Source organism: Lepus europaeus, chromosome 20 (genome assembly GCF_033115175.1).
Source record: "Lepus europaeus isolate LE1 chromosome 20, mLepTim1.pri, whole genome shotgun sequence".
Classification (NCBI taxonomy): Eukaryota; Metazoa; Chordata; class Mammalia; order Lagomorpha; family Leporidae; genus Lepus; species Lepus europaeus.
The window spans coordinates 30517369-30541671 of record NC_084846.1 but is presented as its reverse complement, the minus strand read 5'-3'; the positions used below and the strand labels follow the sequence as shown (position 1 = coordinate 30541671).

The 24303-nt window shown below is 39.9% G+C and overlaps 1 protein-coding gene across 1 annotated transcript in view; it reads left to right on the top strand.

Moving 5' to 3' along the window:
* Positions 1 to 700: 700 nt before the first annotated feature.
* SKAP2 (src kinase associated phosphoprotein 2) overlaps positions 701 to 24303 on the top strand; it is a 176766-nt gene continuing 153163 nt past the window's right edge. Inside the window, exons 1-4 of the mRNA XM_062178813.1 lie at positions 701 to 965; positions 10124 to 10229; positions 10876 to 10901; positions 19768 to 19875. Of these exons, the coding sequence (XP_062034797.1) occupies positions 899 to 965; positions 10124 to 10229; positions 10876 to 10901; positions 19768 to 19875 (307 nt within the window). The 5' untranslated portion in view covers positions 701 to 898. The remainder of the gene's footprint in view (positions 966 to 10123; positions 10230 to 10875; positions 10902 to 19767; positions 19876 to 24303) is intronic.

Sequence of the window (24303 nt, the reverse complement as noted above, 5' to 3'; positions counted from 1 at the left end):
TGTTGATTCTATGATCAAGTTCGAGTGAGCCGATGTGTAATTTTATTTCACTCCACCACAGCGAATTTTTGGATGCCTGCAGGTTAACAGTGTATCTGTGTCTCTCCAGCTTTTTTCCTCTGCCCTCAAAGGATAGTGCCTCGAATTACCCATTCTTCTTTCGTAGTGGGAGAAATCAGTCACTCCAAGAACAGGAATTAGGGAGAAAAGTGACGGAAGAGCCAATCAGAACGCTTTCCAAAGTAGCTCTGGACCGGCGTCTCAGGGTCGACTGGCGGAAGCTGGGTCTCGGTTACCTTCACTCAACAAGACAAAGAAGGGCACGATCGTTTAGGGCGGCTGGAAACTCCCTGTGTGTTACCGGCACAGGTGTTAAACCTCAGCGGGGCTGGCCACTTCCAGAACATCGGAAATCTTCCAAGCAACACGGATACATTATTTTCTACAATCCTGCAGAAACGGTGGTGCCAGAACCCAAAATGGTGACCAGGCGCTTCAGACGCCAGATCAGGTGACTCAGACCCAGCCCGCCCCCTTCCCACCAGCCGCTCCTCCTCCCGCTTCCCAGAGTAGCGGTGGGCGTGGCTTGTCCGGAGGCGCTTTCTTTCCAGGCCAGGAAAACCCCCGGACACACATGCGCAGTTGGATCCCGCGGGCCCGGCGCGCCCCTTCCCCCGCCCACCGCCCCGCCCCGATCTTCCGGGCGGGGCCGGGCCGAGAGTCCAGCCGCCGCTGGCTGGAGAGTCAGTGACTTCCTTGTTGTGAGCCCAGGCCTTGGCAGAGTCCGGTCTGGTAACTCCGCTGTCCTTACCGGGACTGCCAGCCCGAGCCTAGACCGCAGCCCCTCAGTCCCCCTGTCAGCACAGATCCTCTGCCCGCACGCCCCGCGCTCCCTGACATGCCCAACCCCGGCAGCACCGCCTCTCCCTACCCCCTCCCTGAGGAGATTACGAACCTGTTGGCAGGTAACGCGCGGGAAGGGGGCGGGGGCGAGGGACGGCGAGCCGGCGGGGACAGAAGCGTTCGGCGTCGTCCCCTCCTCGCGGCTCCCGCGGCTCCTGGCCGGCGGGGGCGGGACCGGGAGGCGGGGAGCGTGTGAGGAGAGCCGATGCGGGATCAGCCCCACTGACGAGATCAGGACGGTTCTGTGTGCGTGTGCCTGAGAGAATGATGGGGAATGAATGCCCGTGCGAGCCCTGGGAAGGGGGCGGCAGGCCGCGCCAGCCGAGGCGGAGGGGTAGGGGTGCAGGCCGACGCCGGCGCCACAGGTGTTTGGGGTTAGGGGATGGGGAAGTTGGTTGTTTCCCAGATCCCTGCTTTCCTGGACGGTGAGCCCACCCACGCGCCCCGAACACTGTGGCGCGGGGCCTGGTCCTCAGATGGCCACTTGTCTTCGGCCCCGGGGACACACCGCAGCGACACAGGAAGGCTGTGTGCGCGGTCCAGCTTCCTGTGTGGCGCGGAGTGCCCGGCTTCGCACCCGCGCCTTCCCCTTTCCAGTTCTGCACGGCCACTTACGGGAACTTGTCTGGGGCGTGAGAGGTGTGGCCCGGGGGGATGCTGGCCGTGGGCTCTGCGTCCTCTCGCGGCGGGGCGACGGCGTGCTGCTGCTGCGCTTTTGAGGGGGAACACGTCTCGCCGGTCCCGAAGCCCTGGAATTCTTGCCATCGTTTCTTTTGTGTTGTATATCTCAGGATTCTGGAAACTCAATGGATCGGTTTACTCCACCTGCCTCTAAAACACCTATCTTTCAAATTAAGTGGCTTACAAGAGTTTCTCTTAAATGCCTGTGTCACAGCTTGCTTATTTTTACTCTTGAAAAACCAAAATCATCTAAAATATAACTTTGGAAGCAGTAAGTGCCTGCCATCGTTGTGTGAGCCCAAGTCTCCTGATAGGCTGTTAGACTGTTTTGGTAGTTAGCGTCATAAATAGAATTTTAAAAATATTAAGTGTCTGAATGCAGACTTAGGTTTTATGACCACGATACAGTGTGATGAATGCATTTGTGGTGGGATACTCTTTCCCCCTAAGAAATGCTTGTCATTAATGGGTACCCCTAAGGGAAATTGAAAACACTGTGAAGATTGATTTAAGGCAGTTTTTACTCCATTCAAGGATAGTTTCACTGCTAGCTTTGCTTTACTGCAGTTAACATTTTTAATGTTACACAACTCTGAAATTGTTTGTTTAGGATAGTGTTTTAAAAACCTGGCTAGAGAAGTGTTCATCATTATTCCAAAAACAAATATCACCATTTTCAGGATATTCCAGGTTCATAGCTTTGAACTTAAGAAATAAAATGCAGGCTATGGTTGCAGTTTTTAAAACCTCACCTCACAGCTCCCAGAGCAGTCAGTGTGCCATTTGGGCCCCTAATCATACATTCCCAGGTAGTGTGAAATGTGGTTAGGAGACCTTTGCTCTGATTCCCATAGATCACAGGTACTTCAGGTGGCCCCATGTGTGCGATTAAAAAGCTCTCAATTACATGTTTACCTACCAATGCTTACTTCCTTGTCTTCTCACTTGAGTTAGATAATATACAAGTATAATGTCTGAAATCAGCTTTTTTAAAAGACATTTTACTGACATTTTCAATATTTCATATTAATAAAGCAAATTCCTTATTAAAATTCAAAAAGTATTAAAACCAAATAGTGAAACATTAACACTTTGGGGGTTATAAATTGGGGCTACACTTAATTTTCAGAGGCTACTTTCAAGAAGTATGGATGTGAGTTGGGGTCATACATACATTTATAGATATAAAATGTTAGCCAGTGTTTTTCAAGTGTTTTTTATTTATTCAAGGCAAATTGTTAACATTTTGTGTTTGATGGTAATTCAAATATTTTGAGGTACAAAAGGATTCAAGGATAGATGCTCATAGCAGTTATTTCACATGTTTTATCCAAAAAAATATTGTCGGGATTGTGTATGATAATTTTCATCCTTCAAAAGTATTGGGTAATAGTGCATGATTAGATTTAGAATTGTAAAACCACAGCGTGAATTTTGGGGATATTGCTGGTCTGCCTAGCACATTGAAACCAAGAAGGAAATACTGAGAGTGGTGGTTGTAGTTACCCGTGGAATGCGCTGAGAGTGCATGGCTCTGTGTTGGAACTCTAAGGTAGAGAAGATAAGGAACTAAAAGTTTAAGGAGCTTATAGTCCTTTGCTTTCAAGAAAAAACAATCTAAAGTCAAAAGCCAATGGCTGTCAAAATAATGATGCTTAGACATTTCTCTATGTATTCTATTTGCCTGTTATGCAAATCATTATATGTGACACAGCATTATAGGAGATGCTTAATGAAATGTTTGACATTTCAACTTTTTGATAGGAGTAAGTGCTCAAGTGTATTCTCATTATAATTTTCTTTCTGATTGTGGCAGTTTTAGGTTGACTTTTCAACATTGCCCCTCGCATTGTTCCTTCTTTTGAAAACTCTCTAAGGAAGTGCAAAAAAAGACCTTATAATTCTTAACTCACATTTAATGATGCCCTTGAAATAGTAGCTATATAGTTTCTATAGATTCAGTACATTAAATCTTAAGGGCCTATATTTGTATTAAAAAGTGTTGAGTAATTCTTTCAGTATCATAAATAGAAAAAGATTTACAGAATTTTGTTGGTAAAGCAAATTTTGAATGCCATATGCATTACAGGCAACACTTGATATTTTTGTTTATTTCCTCCAAGCAGTGGAAAAACTGGTTTAACCTGGATAGTAAAAGTCAAAAGAAAATCCCAAATCTTGTCCATTTGATCTTCTTATTCATATGTTTTGTCTAGGACAAACTGCAAGAACAGTCTTAGTTTATGTGAGTTTTTCCTTCCAGATTGGCAAGAAAGTTGGAGAGAACTAGAACCACTTCCTCTACCTGCCTTAATTTGTTTGATTACCCTCTACTGGCTTGTTAACTACTTGCAATCAGATATTCTAATTCATTGTCATTCATTCATTTTAACACAACAAATGTTAAAGCTGTAAGAGGATATTATTTTTTTTATTAAATTAGAAAATGAAAACAGTATTACAAGAAGAAAGTAGCATTTCTCAGTGCTCTGAACCAAGCCCAACAAATAGTAAATGAAGTGGTTACATGTTTTTTGCAAAGTGACCTTAAGATTCGGTTCACATGGCAATGTTGATTAGAATTATTGTATTTTTCCCCTACTGAGGATTTGCAGAATATTTTATTTTTAACCTTCACATGTTATAATCGATAACCCCTTTAGGGGCACTAGGTAAAGAATGCAATTCAGTTGAAATAAGGGCCACATTTTTTCAATGCTGAATATAGTACAGTTTGATTTTCACCTTTCCAAAGTTCCATTTACAATTTGGTCAACATTTTGGTTTTATTTTTCCTATGAGGATTATTTGTGATGTATCTAGTGTACTGTAACTTCCTCCTGGGGCATTGCTGAGTATATAAAGGGAAGAGTGCCACCTACTGAGTCACCAGTAGTCACCTAGTTGTAGCACTTGGATCATTCTACAGATCAACAAGGTTGCCTCATTTTGGCAGCAATAACTAATCAGCATAAAGTTGATAGGAGAATATTTAGTCTCAAAAAGGAATCAGTCTATGCCACCCATAAGCTGTTCACTCTAGAAACAGAAATATGTATTTGTGAATTAAGGGAGTAGATGTTTATAGTTTTTGTATAGGTCATGTAATATAGAAACATTAAAGATATGGTGTCAGGAAATTATTTGCCTATCTTGTCTTATGCATACAATGTCCTACTTTTTCTTGAGATAGAATCTTTTTTTTTTTTTTTTTTTTTACAGGCAGAGTGGACAGTGAGAGAGAGAGACAGAGAGAAAGGTCTTCCTTTTGCCATTGGTTCACCCTCCAATGGCCGGCGCACTGCGCTGATCGATGGCAGGAGCCAGGTGCTTCTCCTGGTCTCCCATGGGGTGCAGGGCCCAAGGACTTGGGCCATCCTCCACTGCACTTCCCTGGCCACAGCAGGGAGCTGGCCTGGAAGAGGGGCAACCGGGACAGGATCGGTGCCCCGACCGGGACTAGAACCCGGTGTGCCGGCGCCGCAAGGCGGAGGATTAGCCTAGTGAGCCGCGGCGCCGGCCAGAGATAGAATCTTTTGGCTTGGATTTCATCCGAAGTGTTTCCATCTGAAATTATTACTAAACTAGACACTTGATACTATGTACAATTTTTAAAGGGACTCAATCCATATTGATCATTTGTTTGCTTTAAAAATAGGATTCTTTCTATACTAAAAAATGAGTAGAATATGAGAACTTTCCAAATGAGTATATCTCTATTGTTACTAGCATTAAAGTATGACTAGGAAAAAAGGTAGAAACAACACAGTAGGAAAAGCCTCTGGTGATTTGAAACACAGTTCAGTTGCCTCTCATAAATTTAAGATTAAGTGTCATATATGGGTGATAAAAATGGCATAGGCTAGGTTTTATATACTCATTATTCACGTAGTTTGTCTTTTTCAATTAAAGCCAAGTCTATCTTTTTCATTCCACTGAGTTTACATTTCTTTTTCAATCACGTTCTGAACACATTACAATAGATGCTGCCTAGTGTCGAATATAGTGTAAATCTCAGACTAATGTGTTATTTGCTGTGGCTTCTTTGAAAATGCGTGGTAAAAAGATTCTGATTATTGTAAAATGCTATTTATCAAGAGTCATCTTTTAGAGGTTGAAAGATGTTCAGCCTTATCTTTCAACAGCCCAGTTTTCTATCAAAATTAATCACTTAGCCTCTGAAGCCAATTTTAAAAATTTCGTCAGGTGGTTGAAGAGCCAGGTATGTTTTACCCATTGTGTATGAGAACTCCTGTGCTTGTTCACATCTCCTTTTCCATATTGGAAAGTCCACACTTTAACCATAACCTATAAAAGAGCTAGGAAAGATGTTTATAAGAACAATCAATAACTCTTCAGTTAGCTATTTTCCAACTTTGGGCATTTGATTCCATAGATCTACATGTGCCCAGTTTAATTGATTTTCATGTTTTGAACAGTAGTTGTTTGGTCAGACCATTCCCCCATTTAGGAGAGAAAAAAGGCATCTCTCTCTCTCTCTCTCTCTCAGACTTTGGCTTAAATTCTGTGCTGGGATCTGTACTGCCTTAAACTTGTCGCACATCTCAGTGAATTCAAAGTGTAATCTGATATAGTTCATAAAGTAGCAAGATGTGGTAGTAAACCCATTTGGGGTCCTGTGAGATTGGTGTTACCCTTATTTTACTGATATGAGCAAATGGTGATAGACTCAGCCCAATTCCTGTCTCCTCCCCCTGTGTAATTCAGGCCAGAGGCTGTGTGTGTATGTGTGTGGATGAGTACTGGGTTGTTGGGGGAGTAGGCAGGAAGACAGCTTGGCACCTCCAGCCTGCATGTCCTACAGGTATTCCACCAGGCTGTTAGGGAAGGATGATGTCAGGACAAGTGGTGGAGCCTCAGTTCTCTTGGAGAGTGGGAACGTATGCTGTATACTCAGCATCTAGAAGCCAACAGTTATTTTGCGTTTCAAGGATTTACAAGTTGTTCTGACCTTGTGTGGTTGCACTTTTCACCGTGGGGTCTGTATGGAAGTTGGTGGAGAGCAGGTGGCCTGGGTGAATTAGATGCAAACATACCTGTGCCAACCACTTGAGATCCTAGGTGAGGACCTGGTGGCAATTTCTCTGGGGGGTCCGTATGCACAACCCCCAATCCCCAACCCCAGGGGAAAACCAGGTGTTAAATGTTTGCCTCTCAGGGGGCTCGGTGGCCATTAAGAGATTTCTAACATAAAGGGCTTAAGGACTGCTGACCCAGAACATGTCATGTTTAAATTTTTGTTTTCACAACTTAACAATGATCTACAGAGCCGCTGTAAATCCCATCTTTTCCAAGGCCTTCCCTGCCTGATCCTCTCTGTCTGACGGGGAGAGGAAGCGGATTCTTGACCATGTTCAGGTGTAAGAAGAGCAAAACCCCCCACTGCGTTTACTTTGGCTACTGCGACTTTTCCTGATGATAACTTGGGGGGCGGAGGGAGGTGGAGGCCGGGGTGGCTCTAGGGTGGAAGGCAGACGGCAGCAGACTTGTAGGGTGCGTGGCTGGGGTGGGCGCCCGCGCGACCCGACGCACCGAGGGCACCCCCCTTTCCCGCGCCTTCCTGGCCAGGTCCCCAACCCCCCAAGGCTTCTCCCCTTTTCTCCTCCGGCCGGGGGCACGCGGGAGTGAGTGGACCCCCCCCCCCCCCCCGGGAAGAGGCCGCGTAACTCAGCAAGCCAGAGGCGAGGGAGGCAGGCTGACCTTTCCTTGTAATCACATTAGAGCGTTTCCCCCACTTACGGGCAGTCAGGAGTCAGCGCGATCTACACATTAACCGAGGGACACGACCCCGCAAGGAAGGTAGAAGAGGGCTCCCGCGCTTGCCAGTTTACCGTTTGCAGGGCTATTTAGGGCACAATAAAAAGCTTCAAATCTCTTTTCCATCCAGCCAGACGAGAGCTTGATTCGCCCAAGACTTTTATTGCCTGCTTTTGAAATATTACCCTGGCTCTGAGCTACAAAGCCGCAGATCCAGCCCCATTTGTCTGGCGAGGGCGCTGCCCCAAACCCCGGCGTTGCTCGGTGGACGGGAACCGCAGGGTTCCGAGGGCAGAGCGGAGCATCCCCGGGCACAGCCGGAGTGACCGCTCGGCTCGCTCGGCCGTCGCGCAGGCACCCGCCCGAGGCCACCGCGCCTCCCGGCCCCCCGAGCCTGGAAGGGGCCGGCTTCCTAATACTAGAAAATCAACGGGCCGGATGTCGATTTTTAACAAACAGATTTCAGAGCTTAGATGTTAACGCAGCCTGACGGCAACCAACGAAGATGATTGCAGGAAGCGCTTCCAGTTTAAAGTTCCCAACTTACCAAAAACACGAAACCAAACAAAACCCGGCAAAGCGTTTCCTATCTACTTTCTCCTATGAGAGGTAATTAACAAGAAGCCACTATCTATCAAATCCTTTCGGTTGCCTTCAGCCCCTTTCTGGAAAAAGCTTGGGAATAAATACATTTCAGAAACTACTGGGAAAGTACAACTCTGTGCCCTTACTCACTCTGACTGCGGCTTCCTGGGGTCCCCACTCTCCACAAACGGCTCATTCTAAGGTAGTGGCGGGGGTCGTTATTTTGGAAACAATCTTGGGGAGTGTGAGGACACCTGTGTGGGGTGTTGCAGCCTTTTTCGTTTCCCGAAGTTTCTCTAGAACTGCTGTGACCTTTTAAAGAAATAACTCTTGGGCTGTAATTCGTCCCGTTATTGCTTCCGGAGATAGAAAATAGATCCTGTTTGTTTAAACTTGGATTGTATAATGAAAATGTAGAGGGGCGATCAAATAGTCAAGGCAAACGTTGAGTGAAGATGACGCGAGGCGAGGCAGCTCCTCGCCCGTCCTCGCGCCAGCCGTGCTCCCGGGAACTGGGTTTCTGAGCGAGCGCCGGGGTGCCCCTCCTCCCGCCTGCACTGCCTGGACCACCTCAGGGGAGCCCCTGAGCTTCCCACCCCAGGGTGCTGGCTGCCCTGCGTGCAAAACCTGGAGAGTTCGGGCGAGCACGCCCTGCACGCGCTGCATTGTTCTGAATTCCTTTTAGAACCATGGGTGCTGCATGGCGACCCTGTGTCCCTCTTCCGAATGCGGCCAACTCAAGGAAGGAGAGGCTGTGACATTTTGTTTTCACTTCATTGTGATACTTCTAACACATTAGTCATTGGTGGATTTCAAATCGGAAGCTGTTCTTAAAGATTATCAGAGAATTTCATTTTAATTCTTTTGCTTGTTGCGTTGTTTTCGTGAAGCATCACCGTTACACATTTATTGGGAATGTTTAACAGTTTCATCAGCTTTCTTCAATGGCTCAAAATGCTTTGTAATAAAAAGTCGATTCCAAACATTCTATCCCGTAGTCTAGGTTTTAAATAGTTAATTGTAAGTACAGATGAGAGACTCTTATACTACTCTGAATTACTTGCAATATTATCTTTTGATGCCGGCTTTTAATCAGGGAGAGTTAGGAGAGACCAAGTAGTTAAATAAAAAGAAAGTAAAAATACATCCATCTCTTCATTGTGCGATATGGATGGCTATTGCCATGCCTACTTGAACATGTCTTAATGGTATCCCCTGTATCAGATATTTCAAAATGAGCTTTGAAATTGTGAAAATAAAAGGAATTTAAGTTGCATGGCATTTCATGAACAATTAAGAAATGGAGCTATTATAAAAATTAAGCCAGCAAGGATTTGTTGGGATTTTAAGCAAGAGAGAACCAGATATCAGAGTACTTTAGAAGTTTACTAAGATTTTTTAAAAGAGCCCATGGAGAGTTGGTATATGAGGCTATAGAAATCTTTTTCTTGGGTCCTATAGTTTAAATAGTAGAGGAATCTATTTTTCTTCTCCTTCCTTCCTTTATTTAAGACACACATCAGGTGGTGAGACCAAGGCAGGAAGCAGGAGCTGGCAGAACCACACAACTGGTTATCAGTTTTACTTAAGGGTGCCCAGATGGTTGGGGTGGGTATGGAGGAGGAGGTCTTGGTTTGAGAATGCGGCTTAGAAAAAAAAGGGGTTTGTATTTTCCTTTAAAGCATTAAACATTATGTATACCTGAAAATGGATTACGCTGGAAAAAACAGAGCCTTGCCAGAAACATTAGCTTATATTGATATAATATTGTGAATGACTTGCTCACACAGGAACTCACAAAATGCTGTGAAATGATAGCAATACATGCATTAAAGTGTGGTGCTTGCTTTTGTATGCTAATTTGTTTTATGGGGCACCATAGTTTATTAAAACTTGTATGCTTCTTCCTGGTTTAATGATGCCAACATCCGAATAGCATTTGCTGTGCTAAGCATAAGTAGAGCATACAAATTTTATTAGCTAAGTGGTAAATAGATTTGTCCAACTTAGTATTTGAAACATACTTAAACTGTTATGCTTTGGATTGATAAATAACTATAACAAATGGTGCAGATATTAACACTTATGTGTAGAAACAATCATTGTCCTATTTGTCTTCACAAAAAATGATTCTTTCCTATAATTTGTATTCTGTTTCTTATATTTCATGGTTTAGATGTTGAAACATTTGTAGCAGACATACTGAAAGGGGAAAATTTATCCAAGAAAGCAAAGGAAAAGAGAGACTCCCTTATTAAGAAGATAAAAGATGTAAAGTCTATGTAAGTCACTTGCCTTTTATTACTAACTTCTTTCTTAGAAATAACTTTGTAATTAATATTTTAATAAGGAATTGGTTATCATGGAGTTAAGTATTTTGTGTTCTAATTTAACTGGTGTTTATTTTTAAACACCACCTTTTTTTAAAGCACAAAAATTATTTCCACTGTTAGTTTTTAAACACAAACATGCTTATTATAATTCCCTTTTTTGGTAAAAGTCATTAATTATGTATTTTTCTAGCATCCTGGCAATATCCTACTGTTTATTTTGATTATGTGAGGGGGATATTTGGTTTAAGTGAATAGCCATAGGTAGATTGGGGATTTTAAAATAAATATGGAAAATGTCCAAAACCCGGAACAACAGAATCCTTTTTATTGTTACTACTTTAAGTGAATAAGTACAATGTATGTTGTAGTTATTAAATAGATTAATATATCATCATCTCATTACTATACTTACCTCTTTAAAATAGTTTTATTATAAATTCCCAAGCCTTTTGGAATTGTAATTTCAGGACAAGAAATAGTTTTTGCTCTCAATGTATATTTATCATTTAGATTTTGGACTTGAATTATTGTCACTGATAGGTCTATTTTTGATTTTTCAACCTCATTTTAAAATATAGTGTTCCTTATTTTGCAGCTATCTTCAGGAATCTCAGGACAAAGGTAAGTTTTCAAGTTTGTTAAACTTGAAAGCTTTTTTCCTCTGTGAGATTTTCAGTAGCATAATCTAACATATCCTGAAATTTGATATTTGGAATCAAGATTTAAATTTCCATGTAGTTAGACCTTCAAGATGAGAGTGCTAGCTCCCCCTGCTGAGAAAAAAATTAAAAGGCGTACCCAGAATCTGCTCTGCACAGCCTTCCGACGCAGGCAGCTTCTATACTTAACATTCTTAGGTTGTGTGCTTCCTAGAATACGTTATGGCAGCCATGTGCTAGGGAAGGTGTACACACAGGCAGGGAGAGGACGCAGAGGTGAGATGTCAGCTGGTGCCATGGAACCCTGCCGAAATGGTTTTGTAGGGGTGGGCGTGGGAGGGCTTGTGGCCGGGTGCTCACAGGTCATGTTTTTGAAGGATTTTTTTTTTTTTTTTAAATTTTAAAAGGTGTAAATTGTTGTTTGAGAAGATGAAGAAAATCTTTTCCAAATGCTAGTTTTAATTTTTCTTATGGTTTGTTTGATTTGAATTCAGTGTGTGCCATAGACATTTTGAAGGCTGGGAATTCAGTTCCATTTTTTTGTAACTGCGTGAGCATGCTGGTGACCTGATTGTCTTCCTTCAGATCTGAGGGACAGCTGCTTAGCACACTGAAAACCAGAGCAGGGAGGCGCAGGAAGTCTCTGCTGCTTCGTGCCTTCGGTTCTGTGAGGGAGACGGGGTGCAGCCCTTGCTCCCATGATGCTCAGTCAGAGGTCGAGACCGACAGCTTGTGGACACTGCGATGGGGTCACCACAGAGGTCAGTTAACCGACAGTGAGCTAGAGTCTAGGTTAGTGGAGCAGTGTGGCATCTCCAAGTGGGGTTAGCAGACCCCACAGAGTAACTCCTGCTTGTGCCAACTGATAAGTGAGAGGCTAGTGACAGTTTCAGTAAACCAAGTACTTAGCCAGACAAACCTAAAATCAGTTAAAATGAAGTCACAGTTTCTTTTCACATTTAATCATTGAGATTGATGTGGTTGAAAGGAATCAGGTTTTTTTTTCCATATTAAGATTTTTTTTTTTTTTTTTTTTGACAGGCAGAGTGGACAGTGGGAGAGAGAGAGACAGAGAGAAAGGTCTTCCTTTTGTCGTTGGTTTACCCCCAATGGCCGCTGCTGCCGGTGTGCTGCGGCCGGCGCATCGCGCTGATCCGAAGGCAGGAGCCAGGTGCTTCTCCTGGTCTCCCATGGAGTGCAGGGTCCAAGCACTTGGGCCATCCTCCACTGTACTCCCGGGCCACAGCAGAGAGCTGGACTGGAAGAGGGGCAACTGGGACAGAATCCGGCTCCCCGACCGGGACTAGAACCCGGTGTGCCGGCACTGCAGGCAGAGGATTAGCCTATTGAGCCATGGCGCCGGCCATATTAAGATTTTTAAAATTATTAAATAAAGAGAAGAGCAGGGCACTCCACAAGTACAGTGAAACCTAAATTATGGGTTTAATCATGTTGCTTAGTAGAATACAGAAATGAGCTTGTCTGTCTTAATTATGATAACTTTTGTATAGTTCACTGTTTATGGAAGAATATTAGACACTAGATTCTGCCTCTCTTTGAAAAGGCATATTTGGTTGCAGTGATTATTTATGGAACTGTCATTGTGGCTTAATTATATGCACATTAAAAATTTTTACACTGAAAAAGCATGATAATATGAAGTCATTGTATAATTGCATATGGTTCAGTAATAGTGAAGAGACTTTCCCCTTGGTATTCTGTTTTAGAACTTGTTCAGGTGTGTGGATATTAAAATTACATTACTGAGATACATTCTTTGTCTCCAAAGAGAATGGAGGTTTATACAGTATTTGATAGAAATTGAAAAATGATCCTTGAATAAGAGTTCAAATAACGTGGAATTCAGAGAGTCCCCATAATCATTTTCCTCTGAATAAGTCATTTGTAGTTCAATACTGCTGTATTGAGTTAGCTAATCATCAAGAGTGCATGCTCACAAGTTAGCCTGTGAATCTATTAGATGTATACTTTGGAGAAATATGAGAAGCTGAGTAATTTTATGCCATGGAACCTTCAAAGTATACTCAGCTTTGTTCTAAAAAGACTATGTGTGTAGTTGGTTAGGAATGGTAGAGGGTACAGATTTAGGAGTTGAAAGCAAATGTTCAAGATACATCTCCTTTTAAAAACAGGGCTTTAGTATCAGATCTCTGCACCAAGTAAATTCAGTTCTGTGTTGGCGGTGCTGCCCCAACCCCTTTCAAGTTCATTCCCCTCAGGGTTTTGGATTATCTTTCAAGGAGGTCTGGGCAGAATTCCTTCTTGCTGTTTTCTCATTTCTCTGTTTCTGTCTCTCTCCCCTCTTGTCATTATAGGGTACCAATGAAGTGAACAGAGCTGTTTTCTTCCTTTTTACATTTATACTCCTACTTATTACACATACCCTTATTTTTTAAAATGACAGTTAAGTACTATTTTAATACCATTGCTGAGAGAGAAAGGGATCAGGTGTAGAGTTCTTAAGTAAAATAAGTTAATTCAGGTTTTTCATTTCTAATGTCAGTTACTGATTTCTCTAACATATACAGTTGTCTATCATCCTTTCATATTTCTCTCTCATATCCTCTTAAACATCATAGACAATCACCCCTTCTGAGATTCAACAATGCAGAATTTCAGTGTGAAATATTTCAGTTCTTAAACCGAATCGATAAGACTGTAGAAACACTGCAGAGATCTTAGATTTCCTTTTTGCATGTCTACCTTTCTTTTTTTGGTTGGAATAGTTTGTGTTGGTAGAAAATTGTTTTATTACAGTGGCTCCTAGATATTGAAACATGTCCAGTAAGCTAATTTTCCACTTGCTATTTATTTTCATTTACATAGAAAGTTGTTATTTTGAAACTTCCTCTTTCATTTCTTTATGATTTATTCAGGTTCTTCTTTTAACTCCTTATGTACTCAAGTCTGTATTCTTCATTGAGGAGGTCTGATAAATTGGAACTTTAGGAGAATGCTCAATTGGGTTTCCAAATTTCTTAATTTTTTTTTTTTATATTTAGGAAATATTTGAATCTGATTGGCAAGAACACTTCTTGCTTGGTCTAGTCCCTGTTATCCATTTGAAATATTGCTTATTTTATCTCAGAGTGCCTTCCTGTATCCTTCAGTGTGCTGTACAAGACAGAGGAACTATCTAAACCTGGTTTCCAGGTTGCAGAATAGCCTGCTGCTGTAAAGTGGCTTCCTACATGCATGGAGCGTGTAGGCTTCATGCACTAGAATTGCGCTATGTGATTACTACGGAATTGCTCTCTGTCACATCACAAGGTCTCTAGTCCCTTAAATGTGATTTTAAGTAATTATTTTTGCTGTGAGAACATATTGCTATTGGAGTAAAGACTTACGGAATTTTAACTAGAAAATTCTATGATACAGTACATGATAACAGATTTTTAACTTATACTGTAGTTGTATCTTGACCTTATATTAGTCTAATTTTACTACAATAATGGTTTAGGTATGTTTCCTTTCTTTGTAGACTGATTGACTGAAATAAGGTAATATGAAAATACTACATGTATGACACATAGTAGGTCAATCTTTCTATTAATACATATTCTTAGATTCAATTTTGTCAGGAAGATTGGGCTAACCTTGATTCATTATTAGTTTTTAAATAATTTGAAGGGAAATTATAAATTATTAAAAGAAGATTCTACACGTTAACGTGAGACAAGTATTTCAAGAGAATGTCTTTCAAATGTGTAAATTTGAAAGGTGTGAATATATTGCTGTAGATGCTACAGCTGTATAACTCATTTTCTACTTTGAAATCTTTTCCTTTAGTTACAGAAAATTCTATTTCATAGATTTTACCCTTAAGACTCCATTGATACTGTTAAGTATACATCAGTTTACTTAGAAAATGATTTCCTTTCACCTTCTCATTTGTATTATTTCTTAAGTTTATTAATGAACTAACTACTTTTTGTTTGAAACAGTAGGATGGTTAGGTAAGAAGGGATTCAGTTTGGGATCCACTTTAGTTTCTCATAATGGAATCCTAAAGAATAGCAGAAAAATCAAAAGTTTGGTTCATGTTCAATTTCCATTCCTTTATTGCTCCTAGCATAGTATATATATTTTTTCCTGTGGAAGTTAGCTCCATGGTGAATTCTGAGCAAGCAACTTGCAACTTTTTCCTTCCACCACTCCCCTCCACACCTCTGGCCTTGCACAAACTTGTTAAGCATGTTTGAGATCATGGGGGGCCAGTTGTGGGAGAAATGTATTGCAGAAGTAGTGCTTGAGCAATGATAGCCTCCTTTCAAAGCTCTGCCTCAGTTTGATGCAAGAAATTGTCTTTGTGATTTGTCTACTATCAATTAGCCTTCCCGTTGTAGAAGAATTGGGGGAAGTATCTTGTTTGTAGTGACTTGTATTCTTCACAATCTTAAAAATTAACCTCCCTTAAGATATGAGAAGTTAAATGCTTCATTCTATAATTGAAGCTGTATATTATTACTTGAGAAATTAGTTTGAACAAGTGAACTGAGTAGTGAATTACAATTGAGTTTGCCTCACTTGAGTATATTTTCTCAGCGAATTTGGCTTTCACAATGTGTAAGAGGGGATAGTTACCATCCAGGTGTAATATTTAGTTGAACGTTTACCCGGACATATATAAAATAGGACTGTTTGACAAGGCCAGCAGTGGATTGGATCAGTCAGCTTCACTGGTTATGGTGCTCACAACCCTTTGGTTGCTGTTGGGCCACGTTTCTAGGCATTTAGGAAAATGTTAATTGATTATGAGCCACATAAGAAAGAATGGCTCATAGTGATTTGAACCCCACTATTACAAATTTAAAAATGATTTTCAGAGAAGTATGCTTCTTAGGTACTATTAAACCTTGATTTTGCTGTGATATTAAGTTGCCACTGAAAATTATAGGCAGGGAAGTCTTGGACCATTGTCTTTTACACTGTTAATTTTGTATCATTAATTAAACTTCTGAAAGTTGTGGGATAAATCAAATGCTTTTCTAGGGAAACAGGAAGCCATATTAACGAGCAACAACCCCATAATTATCCTTGTGAGTACATAACAGGGACACATTCATGTCTTTTCTTTGTGCAATAACTTTTACAAAGAAGTATTTTTAAACTGATCATTAATTTTATGACCACAGAAATGAGATGCAAAATTTATGCTGTTGTCATTGGCACAGGCTCAGGGCACCACTGACATTATGTGTGATTGTAATAGAATGGCTGCCAACTAATGATTCTGTAGCCATTTCATTTGAGCGTGCTTTTTTCTTAGATGTCTGATTAGTCTGTAATGCTTTCAATTATGTCTGTAAATTGTATTGGATACATTTACCTGATGCCCATTGTTGATTTGGAGTTCAGTTTTCTATTACATAAACACAAGTTGAACATTTACCTTTTAATTTATAGAAGTCTTTGCAGGTATAGCTGCAAATACTCAGCCCCTGGGGAGAAAAAAATGCTTTGCACTACTCAACAGCGACCCCTGTGTTCAGTTGAAGTTCTTTCTAAGACAGCGGCTTTTGCTGTTTATGAGGGGGAGAACGGAGGCCTCATCACTGAACAACCTTGGGATGGAGAAGGCCATGTTGAAACGGAATGTGCCCTTTCCACGAAATGCAGCTGTTAGAGAGGGAATATGTGCACGGACAGCCACGTAGATTCTTGACTTTCTGAGTTCACGCCAAAGAAGCTTGGGATTGGGGGAATAGCAGTACTTAATTTATTTTGTTTTAGATACATACAAACTTCACACTGACTTTTAAAAACAATACTTGCAATTAGCTTCAGTTCTTAGAATGGTTAGGTTGAAGACAATTTCACTTTAATATATAATCTGAAAAGTATTTAAAAAGAAACCCAAACCACAGAAATCTTTAACATGTCAGTGACTAGTTTTAACTCTAATTAATTGTTACTGAGTTTATAGCTTTAATAATCATCTTTTTGGTACATGTTATATATTGGTAAGGGCATCTGTGTACATGTGTGTGTATGTTGATGTATATACATAGAAAATGTATATTAGAATCTATCAAATGATGGTAAGCCACTTCTGATTTTCAAAGTGTTTATATTTTAATTTTTTCTGCTTATTTCCATATAGTGTTAAATAGATTTAAGCCTGTCCATCTGAACTTTTTCCAAATCCTTTCATTATTTCTTTGATTTTACTGTTTTTTAAAATTTCACTCTGTAGAAGTTGTTACTTCATTAAGAATCTAAGGATATTCTATCAACTAAGAGTCATGAGAATTTTGTGATCTCTACTGCATAGTCCATGAGCTGTTGTAATATGTTCACAATATTTTTACAAGCACTTTGTGAGGTTCCTTCTTTTATTCCAAGTCAACACATTCTTTTTTTCCCTAAGAGAAACATTGTAAGAGATCACTGAATGTTCTGAAGAGCACTTTGGGAAATGGACATGTGAGCTAGTAGTTAGGATGCCCATGGTCCCATTTTGGAGTATCTGGATTCAATTCCTGGCTCCAGCTCCCAATCCTAGCTTCCCAGCAGTGCCAGCCCTCGGAGGCAGCAGGTAATGGCTGAAGTATTTGGGTCTCTGCCACCCTAGGAGACCTGGTACTGAGTTCTCAGCTCCCAGCCCTTGGCCCTGTCTGAATCCTGGCTATTGTGGGCTTTTGAGGAGTGAACCAATAGATGAGAGCTCTGTCTCTTGTTCTTGCTCTTCTCTCTTTGCCTCTCAAAAACAATATTTTGAACATCTCAAAAGAAAAAAAAAAGATCTGGAGAATTAGTAGTATATGTGCGTGTTCCTTGGAATTTTAGTTTGGTTAATGCTACTATACCCAGAACTTTGTACAATGTGTAGCAATAATAATCATATCCATTTTATGTTGAATTTTATACTTTGGCATTTAATTTCTATTTTTAAAGGAAGGGATCTTTTTTCTCTTATATTCCTTGTCTTTTAAAGAGATGTACAGTTCCTTAGGATAACAAGACAGCCTTCTCTGTATTCTGCTCTGATTGCCTTAATATGAGATGTCCCAGTCCTTACTTTTTCATATTAAGGTGACAGTTGCCCATGAAATAGCAAAATTCAAGGAAACAGAAATGAATATTTAATTTTTAAATTATTTCAATAGTTTTGTCTTAAAAGAGGCTATCTCCTGTACCAAAATGTGGTGAAATGTAGGGTGACGCCCATCCTGTATGCGCATCAGAGGGTGTCTTTTTGGATAGCCTGGTAACTTTAATTTGATCTGCCCAGGATCTGTGTCTAAAAGTAATGCCATAGGATTCTCAGGTCCCTGCAGGAATTTTCACCAGGCGTTTTGGTTAACTCTTGAGGTGGCTGGTTTATCTCTTGAATTGTCAACAATTTGATACTTTATGGAGTATGAAACATAACATTTTTCATCGTGTTGAATCTGGGTTAAAAATGAGTGCTTATACTTGTATACAACAGGGCTCACAAATAGCCTGATTCAATGTTTTCCTAAAAAAAAAAAAAAAAAGTTGTTAGAGCATGCGTTTGGTCTAGCAGTTAAGACAGCTGCATCACACGCTGAAGTCCCTCGGTTTAACTCCCAGCTCTGGCTGTGACTCCAGCTTCTTGCTAACGCAGACCCTGGAGGCAGCAGGGATAACTCAGGTGACATGGGTCCCTGCCACCCATGTGGGCGACCTGGTCCCCAGCTTTGTCCTTGGCTCAGCTCCAGTCCTTGCAGTCATTTTGGGAGTGAACCAGAAGATTGGCGCTCTTTCCCTCTTTATGTCTCAAATAAAAACACAATTAAATAAATTAAACAAATTATTTAAATGGAGTATATAGAAAAAACCTAAACCATAAGATGTTATAATGAAATTTTTAAAAATTTTATTTTATTTATTTATTTGTGAGGTGGACTTACAAACAGAGAGAGGGAGAGACAGAGAGAAAGGTCTTCCATCCACTGGTTCAGTCCAAATGGGCCAATCTGAAGCCAGGTGTCAGGAGTGTCTTCCAGGTCTCCCATGCAGCTGCAGGAGCCCAAGCACTTGGACCATCTTCTGCTGCTTTCCCAGGCTATCAGCAGAGAGCTGGTTCAGAAGAGGAGCAGCCGGGACTTGAACTGGAACCCATATGTGATGCTGGCGCTGCAGGCAGCGGCTTTACTGACTATACCGTGTTGCTGGCTCCTATAATGAAAATTAATGACCCAAAACAAACAAATGAAAACACGTGAGCAAACCAGCCTGGCATTTATAAATCAAGTAGGAAACTGGTCAGGACATAATGTTTCGTTTATAAATCACCTGGCTTGAATTTAAAAGTATTATAGGAATTTTAAAGCAGCTTTTCCCCCACAGTGGATTCCTACTCTCAAAAATGCAACTATTTAAAATCTATTCTGATGTAATCCTGTGATTTTCAATAGCAGCGTGAAATGTTCATAGGACCTTAAATGATCAATTTCTCATCATGAGTTTGCAAATTATTGAATAAGAATTGAAGTACTTGAATTATTTTCTCTGCCGTACTTTCTACTTTACTATAATATTAATACATTTCTACTGTTACTTTGTGTTTTTTTTTTTTGTCTTTATAACACTTACACGGTTTTTTCCCGGCCTCTACTTTCTGCCCTCTTTGTAGAGACCATCATAAACTCGAGACTGTTTTCTCTTGTGTCACAGCTGTATTCGGACCTTCGAAAGCTCCGACTGTCGGTTCCAGAGGCTGTGCACTGAGCCAGGACCTGGCTTTGCCTCGTTCAACAGGTTTCCCTTGGCAAGTTCGCCCTCCCGCCACAGTCCGTCAGGGCCGCGTTGTGAAAGGCGTTTCTGTGCTTCTTTCCCAGGTGACGCGGAGGACGGCGAAGAGTATGATGAGCCCTTAGCTCGGCCTCCAGACACCGCGTCCTTGGCCTCGGAGCGGTACGATAAGGAGGACGAGGCCCCCTCGGAGGGTACGTGAGTTCTGGGCTGTGCGTCCTGGTCCCGGTCCAGGCGCTCTCGCTCCAGGCACCGCGGGGGTCTTAGCAGTGCGGGGGCTTCTGATAACTTACCTTTACCGGAACTGGTTACGGAGCAGAAGAGCTCTCTCTAGTGGTTTCAGCGAGGTTTTCCTAAGTACCTCAGTTGCTTCTCTAGCAGATCTTTACCAGAATTTTTAGGAGAAGGCTTGTGTCATTGTGTGAATATTATTAGTAACAGTTTGTTGGTTAATTTAATATTATCAGATTCTTGCTTAATTTTATTGTGCTTCCTAATGGCTTGTTGTATTATTTATCCTATAAATAATGAACAAGGGTTTTTTTCTGAAAACTCTCATACAAAATGAGTTCATAAAATATTAAATTAATTATTGCTACATTGCCTTCTCACATGGAGACAGGGTTTTAGCAAATGCTTCTTTTAATACACATTTTCATTTTTCTGATTGTCACTTAAAGATGCCCCACATTATACAGTGATGTTTCAGTGTTAACTGAATTAGCAGTACAGTTGATTGTTTATCTCTTAGTAATTTCTAAAAACTATTGAACACTACCAAAGTTGTGAAACTTACTTTTAGCAGAGTGTATGCTTTCTCCGTCATAGCCAGTTGAGTGCAGCTGTATTATAGAAATCTTGTAAGAGTGATCCATAGTTATAAATTAAGAATGTGTGTCGATAAATTAGCCATGCATATTAATTTGTGGCACTGAAAGTTTCACATAGACATAGAAATGAATAATGCCTTCTGCCACGATATGATGATCAAACTGTGCAGTTCCATCTCTAAATACAATTGCTGAATGAAAATATGCTTCCTGCAACAGAGCACTCCACATTTTATGTTTTCCAGATTATTCCCTTTGGAAACATAAATTGCTTTTATGAGGTATAAAATTATGTCTATTGCAGAACAGGGATAAGTCAAGTACATGCATAAGTGATAAACATTCTAACCACTGATTCAGAACAAAACAATCTTTTTTTTCCTATAGCCAGAACTTTGTACAATGTGTAGCCATAATAATCATATCCATTTTATGTTGAATTTTATACTTTGGCAAACATTTAATTTCTATCTTTAAGGGAGGGGATCTTTTTTCTCTTATATTCTCTATCTTTTAAAGAGGTGCACATTTCTTCTCACTCACACTTATTATCCAAAACAGAACATGAGGTTAGAACCCTGTCTAACCTCATCTTCAAAAACATTTCTACTAAAAAATGTTTCACAATTAATGAAATAATATTTTCAGGTGAAACAAAAAATATTATTTAAGTTATACTGTTTTTCAGATATATTACAATTATTTGTTTTGCTACTCTGTAAAATGTTGGTGAGATTTGAATGAGTGTATGTGTGTATATTCACAGAGAGATAATATTTATACTCAACAGAATATATACACACAGTATATTGAGAGAATATATCCATATATACATATACATACATATATACTAGATATTTCTCTAAATAACAGATATTTTTATGTTCAGGGTAGCACTATGTATATCCTTTTAAAAATTACAGCCTAAAAATAATTCTCCATTTACATATCTTTGAGAGCCAGAAATCCTCTTTTTTTTTTTTGTGAAAAAATTTTTGTGAAAAAAATTTGTGAAAAAAAAATTGTTGTTAATCATGCATTGATATGATTATTGTGTTTTCTTTCTTAAGAGTAAATAGTTTATCAGCTGTTTTCATAACCAGATTTACAGGATATATCATATAGGATTAAATAACATGTAGAACATCAATTTTCGATTAAATATTAGTGCATATTAGTATTTAAGCAATGGTTAAGTAGATGGAAGGTTAACTTTTAGTTTATTCATTTTGATATATAAATCATATTATTTTTGATAGTTTTGCATTTTCTTCTAATATTATAAATTAATTTTCAAACTTTCACTTGAACCTTTCATTTCTATAAGTATCAAGTCATCATATCTGCAACTTAAATTTGGTATGTATTCTCTTTTTGGTGGAATAAATTTTCTCTTACTATGTGGCCTCAGACTAATGATGTATTAATTATAAAAAGAATAAGGCATTTAACAATAAGTATAACCAAATTAGCCCAGGTCACCAAAAGGGCTTTTGTCAAATCAGATTGTTGTTTTGTCCTTTTGACTTTTACCTTATGGTAGGCACTAACAAAGTATCTGAACTTTGATGGATTATAAACTCTAAACATGATATGTATTTTTCATAATGCTAATGTAATTTTCAAGGTATTGAAAAGGTCAGACCTGCACATCTCTGTGTGCATTCTAAGTCTGTCTTTCCCTTCAATATTTCTTTTTCTCTGTTCCTCTGGTTCAAAAGTTCACTCAGTTCCCAAATGGCCACCTAATTTTCCAGTTATTCCCTCAAGCCATATGTGTTTTGGTTTCTTTATGGTTTATTAGGTACTGTAGGAAAGTAGCATAAGTTATATCTTCTAATGAAATTCAAGCACACTTCAGTGAGGCTTCGACTTGATTGCTGGTAGCAATTAAATCACAGCCAAGGAGAATAATGCATAATCTCACAAGGCCCAGACACCCTATAGAAATTGAATGGAGATGAAAACAGAAAACAAAAACAAAGTATCCAAACCCTGCCAGACAACACTGTTTCCACCCTGCCTTTTTTTTTTTTTTTTTTATTGGCCAACTGCCTGATTGATAGCAAAATCATAACTTGCTGCATGCTAACAGGCAGAGTTCACTTGTAGGTTATTGTGAGCTGATAAAGGGTTAGATGGAGTTTTGATTTTCGCATTGGACCTTGGTACACCAGATTAATGGAATTTCAATGAGAGACTAGAGTAGCCACAGCTTTGTCAGAGAAACAGATGGAGATTCTATAGTCATGTCTACTCATTAATACTAGTTGCCTGAAAGGTGTGCTGCTTCACTATACAAAAGAGTTGATATAATTGATTTTTGAGTGGTACATTGAAAAAAATGTACCTTATTGATGACTAGGATTGTAACAGAAACAGTGGCAGATTTTTTTTTTTGTATAGCTTGTAGCATAAAAATGTCGGATTTTATAATTTTTGCTCCTCTCTTTTTGGAAACATTTTATTTATTTTTTGAGGAACAATACATTTTTAGACCAATATCAAAATGTAAAAAATGACATGCTAAATTACCTTTTAGGAAAATGCATAAGAGTGTATTTTATGTGTAAGTGTTACATGACTGCTGTTGGAGTTTCATTTTGATGTAATATTAAGAAGAGAATATACATATCAAAAGCTTCATTTTTTTAGCTTTATGCCTTATTTTTTTCAGGAAAATTAAAAAAGCAAATCATGTTGGTTTCTGGACTATTGTAGATCATTGTTAGAAGTCCTATGCTATCATGTAGCTGGGTATACTGGGATTTTAGTATAAATGGTTCATGTCAGTAATAAGATAAAATTAGAGATAATGAGACTTAACACCTTAAGGAGGAATCTGTTATTGTACATGTGTTGAAATGTTTGGCCACTAAGGAAGTAGTTGTAGAGTAGCCTTTAGACACTTTATAATGACTTGGGTTCCCATTTTTCTATTCTAAAATAATTTTTCATTTATTTTCGTCATTGGTGAAAGAAAGCTTCTGACCATACAGCACTGTGGGCAGTCCCTGAGGTGAGGTGAAGGGATTCAGCAGGCGAGAAGACATCTATTGGCTCTGCCCGTCGATGATAGGTCGAAGGGTCCCTGTGGACATTTGTCACAAATCTGATTCAGCCTAGACCAAAATCACTTTGTGGATAAGAACCTGCAACCTCTAGAGTGTGAATGTAGGAGGGCTAAAATGAGGTAGAAGACACAAAATAGCAGTTTATTGCCCTGGTATCTACCTAACAAAAAATGTTCAGACAGCACAGGTTATTCAGAGCTGTGGTCATTGACTAGAACATCTTTTTTTTTTTTTTTTTTTTTTTTTGTAAAAAATATTTGTTTCACCACACCTCTGTGTGACCTGGCCACACCTGTGCATCCACCGGCCAATCAAGGTTAATTAACCACTCCCCTTTGGAAGTGGATTAAAAGCCTGGGACACGGTGTGCCAAGCCCCCTTTTTTTCTTTCCTTTCTGGCCTTTTGCTAGTGTGGGTCCGTGAGGCCCTGTGCCTCCAACTGACCCATGCCTCCAGGCCTAGATGCTCCTCCATATGGCTGGCTCCTGGTACTCGGTATGAACCCAGATTTCTCTCTGTCCTTTAGATAGGGCTTTCTCTCTCCTATAAAAAGCTTAAAATGCAAAAACAAAACAAAAAAAAAAAAACAAAAAAAAACCCAAAAAACCTGTTTAGGAATGAAACTCCTTTTTGCAGCCTGGGAATTTAGAAAAACGCTAAGCTATTTTGATCATAATTTGTAACATTAAATAATGATGTTTTGTCTTTTTTGGTATTC